A 4679-nucleotide genomic window follows, 5' to 3' on the forward strand; every position below is an offset into this window, starting at 1 on the left:
CTGTTAAAAAAAAAAAAAAAAAAAAAACCTTTAAAATATAAAACTACTATAACAAAACATTGGGGAAAGTCTCCAGGACTTTGATCTGGGTAAAGATTTATTGAGTAACCACAAGCACAGGTAACCAAAGCAAAAGTGGACAAATGGGATCACATCAAGTTAAAAAGCTTCTACACAGCAAAGGAAACATCAACAAACTGAAGAGACAACCCACAGAATGAAAGAAATTATCTGAAAACTACTCATCTGACAAGGAATTCATAGCCAGAATACATAAGAAGCACAAACAACTCTATAGGAAAAAAAAATCTAATAATCCAATTTTAAAATGGGCAAAATAACTGAATAAATATTTCTCAAAAGAAGACATACAAATAGCAAACAGCTATGTGAAAAGGCGCTCAACATCACTGATCATCAGACAAATGCAAATCAAAACTACAATGAGATACCATCTTACCCCAGTTAAAATGGCTTTCATCCAAAAGACAGGAAATGACAAATGCTGGCAAGGATGTGGAGAAAAGGGAACCCTCATACACTGTTGGTGGGAATGTAAACTCATAAAAACCATATGGAGAGGAGAACAGTTGGGAGGTTCCACAAAAATCTAAAAATAGAGCTACCATATGATCCAGCAATCTCACTGCCACGTATATAATCAAAAGAAAGAAAAGCAGAATATTGAAGACAAATCTGTGCTCCCATGTTTATTGGAGTTTTATTCACAATAGCCAAGATTTGGAAGCAACCTAAGTATCCATCAACAGATGAATGGATAAAGAAAATGTGATACATATACACAACGGAGTACTATTCAGCCATAAACAAGAATGAGATCCTGTCATTAGCAACAACATGAATGGAACTGGAGGTCATTATGTTAAGTGGAATAAGTCAGGCACAAAAAAACAAACTTCTCATGTTCTCACTTATTTATGGCAGCTAAAAATTAAAACAATTGAACGTACCGAGAGAGTAGAAGGATGGTTACCAGAAGCTGGGAAGGGTAGTGAGGGTGGGCGCAAATAGAAATGGTTAACAGGTACAAAAAAATAGAAAAAATGAAGTAAAACCTAGTATTCGATAGCACAACCGGGTGACTATAGTCAATAATAATTTAATTGTACATTTTAAAATAACTAAAAGAGTATAATTGGATTGTTTGTAACACAAAGGATAAATGCTGGAAAGGATTACTACATATTGCAGGCCTGTATCAAAGTATCTCATTTAACCCATGAATACATATACCTACTATGTACCCACAAAAATTAACGTTTATTTATCAAAGCAAAATTTTCATTTCTAATTTCTATCACAAATGAAAGAACTTTTTAGTACCACGTAGGAAGGGTGGGGAAGGAGCAATGAGTATTTTTCATATATTCCTGGAAAATCTTAGAAGAGACTTTTAGCCGTAAGCTACTTATAAAAGTAAGCAAGCAGTCTTTGAAATTGTGTTTTGGCTTTTCTTAACCAAGAGTAAAAGCAATTACCGCCATTGGGTCCCACGAGCACATCCAAGGAATCTTGCCCTCCAGACACAAAGACCCCCCCTACCTCCCCACCTCGCTCTTGCTCTAATTGATCCAATCATCTCTAGGCCACGCCCGCCACAGAGCACTGTCGGGAGGCGGGGCATATATTGACACATTCTGGCGCGCCCAGGTCACCTGACGTCCCACGTTATTAGTCATCGGACGTGCATCCGGGTCCGCGCTAGGAAAGCCGAAGATTCCATCGCGCGAGGCTCTCAGAGCAGCACAGACTGAGGTCTCCCGGAGGCGTCCCTGGATCTCCGAGGACTCGCCCAGCGGCGCGCTGTCCTTTGCCGCTTCTGCCCCAACCCGCCTCGCCTACCACCGACGCCTGTTACCTCAAGAGGACTTCACCGCCCGCTTTCCCCACGTCCTCTGCTAGGCCCAGGAGCGCCGTCCGCAGCGCCGTCGAGGTGATGGGCAGCCGGCCCCGCAGCCCCAGCGCCTGCCCTGCGCCCTGGTGGGGGCAGCAGCCAGGAGGACCCTGCCCTGCCAAACGTCTCCGACTGGAGGAGCCCGTGGGTCCCGAACCCCGCGTGACGCCCAGCCTGGAAGACACGGCGGGGATCCCGGCCGTGGGCGCGCTCACCTCCGTGGTGGTCCTGGCCGCAGGCTGTGCCCTGTGTGTGCCCATGGAGAACGTCGACCTGGTGCTGGAGCTCCCGCCGACATCGATCCTGCGAGTGTCTCTCGGTGGACACACCCTCATCCTGATCCCCGAGGTCCTCCTGAGCTCCGTCGACGAACGCTCAGGAGCACAGGGCGACTCGTCTGCCGGCCTGGAAGTGGAGGTTTTCCTGGGCGCTCTCAAGGAAGACGTCATCGTCGAGCAGGAAGTCTTCTGCGCATCTGTCCCAGAGATCGCCGCCCAGGAAGAGGCCTACGAAGAGGACGCGGACCCCGAGTTCCTGGAGCTCCGGATGGACTCCCCAACCGGCTCAGCCGCTGGACTCTACCCCTTCGCTAGTAGTGTGTTCAGTCTCTACCGGGAGGGCCCCATCCCAGGGCTCTGTGCTCCAGCCCCCAACCCCGGTTCAGAGAGACGCTCTCCACGTCCCATCTTCGACCCGGAATTCCACCTTCTGGAGCCTGTCCCCAGCTCACCTCTCCAACCTCTACCTCCCTCTCCGTGCGTGGCGAGTCCAGGTCCCCACGCGCGCCCACCTCTCCCGGAACGCCCTCCGTGCAAGGCCCGCAGACGACTGTTCCAGGAATGAACTGCTTCCCACAATCCCTCGCCACCAGCTGCGGGTTCTTGTGGATCCTCCAAGACCCACTTTGAGGACTTGCCACCGCCCAGAAATGCAGCATCTTAATTCGTCGTTGGATTACTGTTGTGTGAGTGGGTTGGTTGGTTGGCTGGCTGGTTGGTTGGTTTCTTGGCAGAATTCCTTGGTAAATGGCAGGCAAGGACATGAAAAAAGAAAAGCAGATTCTGGCAAGCACCTTTACCAAGAAGAGTAGACGACACATAACCAGTCATAGATTTTCAGATCCCTTGCCTTTGCTGCAGGAGCTGTTACTTCTGCCTTTACTGCAGGAGCTGTTACTTCTGCCTTTGTCCCCTTCAGCCAACTCTATCCTCAGTTTCACCCCTACTCTTGCTTAAAGCTCCCTTCAGTGTTCTTTCAAATTCCCCCCTTTTTTTCATCACCTCCCTACACCTATCCGTTCTCTCCAATCCAGATCATTGTCTTTCCTTCTTTTCGCAGTTATGAATTTACCTATACGATTTTCTCCCAACATCCTCTGAGGTGCTTCTGATCACTGATTTTACTTTCCGCTTGCTTTCCTTAACTCCTTTTCCTGGTTCTGGACAGTCAAGATAAACGCATATTAGATTACATAGCAAACAAACAACATTCAAATGTAATGAATGCTCTGGACCTTTTGGAAGTGTTTCTACAAATAAGAATTTAAGGGCCCGGCGCGGTGGCTCACGCCTGTAATCCCAGCACTTTGGGAGGCCGAGGGGGGGGAAATGGATCACCTGAGGTCAGGAGTTCGAGACTAGCCCTGGCCAACACGGCGAAACCCCGTCTCTACTAAAAATACAAAAATTAGCCGGGCATGGTGGCGTGTGCCTGTAATCCCAGCTACTAGCGGGGATGAGGCAGGAGGATCACTTGAACCTGGGAGCCAGAGGTTGCAGTGAGCCGAGATCATGCCACTGCACTCCAGCCTGGGCAACAGAGTAAGGCTCCATCTCAAAAAAAAGAAAGAAAATGAAAAAACAAGAATTTAAAAATTAGTGAAAGCAATATTTAATGTGGGAAAGTAGGGAGGAAGTTGTGACACTCATTCCAGCATCAGCTTGTACAATGACATATTCTATGTACTTTAACCAATGGGTATTCCTGAATTTCAGGGCAGTGTGGGCTTCACCTTGATTTCCTCTCAGGGGTACCCACTCAGCTTCACTGCATGGACATTTGGTCTAATTTATTTTTGAGAGTTTTTTTCATGCTCTTGAGTCCATCACCCTGAATTGGCAGTCGTTATTTCTTGGTAGTAATTCCTTAATGTCTTTTTAACTATAAAGGAAAGAAAATATTACAGATAATGTTGTCATATCCTTTGTGCCCACTCTTCTCCCCGATTCCCAGAGGATTCACATCATGACACAAAGCTGGTGGATATCATCCTAGTCAATATATGAATGCTACATATACATATATATGTATAGATATAAATAAGCAATGTTTATGTTGTTTTCTGGACAATTAAATTTACGTAACTACCTCATATTCTCCAGTTTACTTTTTTTCTCAACTTTATTTTTGAGATGACTTATAAATATGTGTAGTTCATTTATTCTAAAGAGTCCAGTATCCACCATATGATTGTGATATTTTATTTGTTCTTTATTTATTTATTTGTTTATTTATCGGAGACAGGGTCTCAGAAATTCTGTCACCCTGGATGGAGTGCAGTGGCACGATCAAGTGGACTTGAACTCCTGGACTCAAGAGATCCTTTGCCTCAGCCTCCCAAGTAACTGGGACTACAGGTGCGCACTGCCACACACAGCTAAAGTTTTTTAATTTTTTTTTTTTTTTTTTTTTTTAGAGATGGGGTCTCACTATGTTGCTTAGGCTGGTTTCAAACTCCTTGCCTCAAGCAGTCCTCCTGACTCAG

The 4679-nt window shown here is 45.9% G+C and overlaps 2 protein-coding genes across 2 annotated transcripts in view; one reads left to right on the plus strand and one right to left on the minus strand.

The window, feature by feature from the left end:
• The window catches only part of MRPS22 (mitochondrial ribosomal protein S22), a 331159-nt gene extending 328739 nt beyond the window's left edge, over positions 1 to 2420 (minus strand). The window contains exon 1 of the mRNA XM_011958121.1: positions 2131 to 2420. The gene's annotated coding sequence lies outside the window, so the exon portion shown is untranslated. The remainder of the gene's footprint in view (positions 1 to 2130) is intronic.
• LOC105523323 (proline-rich protein 23A-like) lies at positions 1743 to 2758 on the plus strand. The gene has a single exon (XM_011958117.1). It carries the CDS (start codon positions 1958 to 1960, stop codon positions 2756 to 2758), a length of 801 nt encoding a protein of 266 aa, XP_011813507.1. The 5' UTR covers positions 1743 to 1957.
• Positions 2759 to 4679: the final 1921 nt, after the last annotated feature.

This window comes from Colobus angolensis, unplaced genomic scaffold, assembly GCF_000951035.1.
Source record: "Colobus angolensis palliatus isolate OR3802 unplaced genomic scaffold, Cang.pa_1.0 Scaffold46, whole genome shotgun sequence".
NCBI classification, from domain to species: domain Eukaryota; kingdom Metazoa; phylum Chordata; class Mammalia; order Primates; family Cercopithecidae; genus Colobus; species Colobus angolensis.

Excerpts from the sequence above, each read along its gene's own strand:
- LOC105523323 (XM_011958117.1), top strand. The coding sequence starts at position 1,958 with ATGGGCAGCCGGCCCCGCAGCCCCAGCGCCTGCCCTGCGCCCTGGTGG.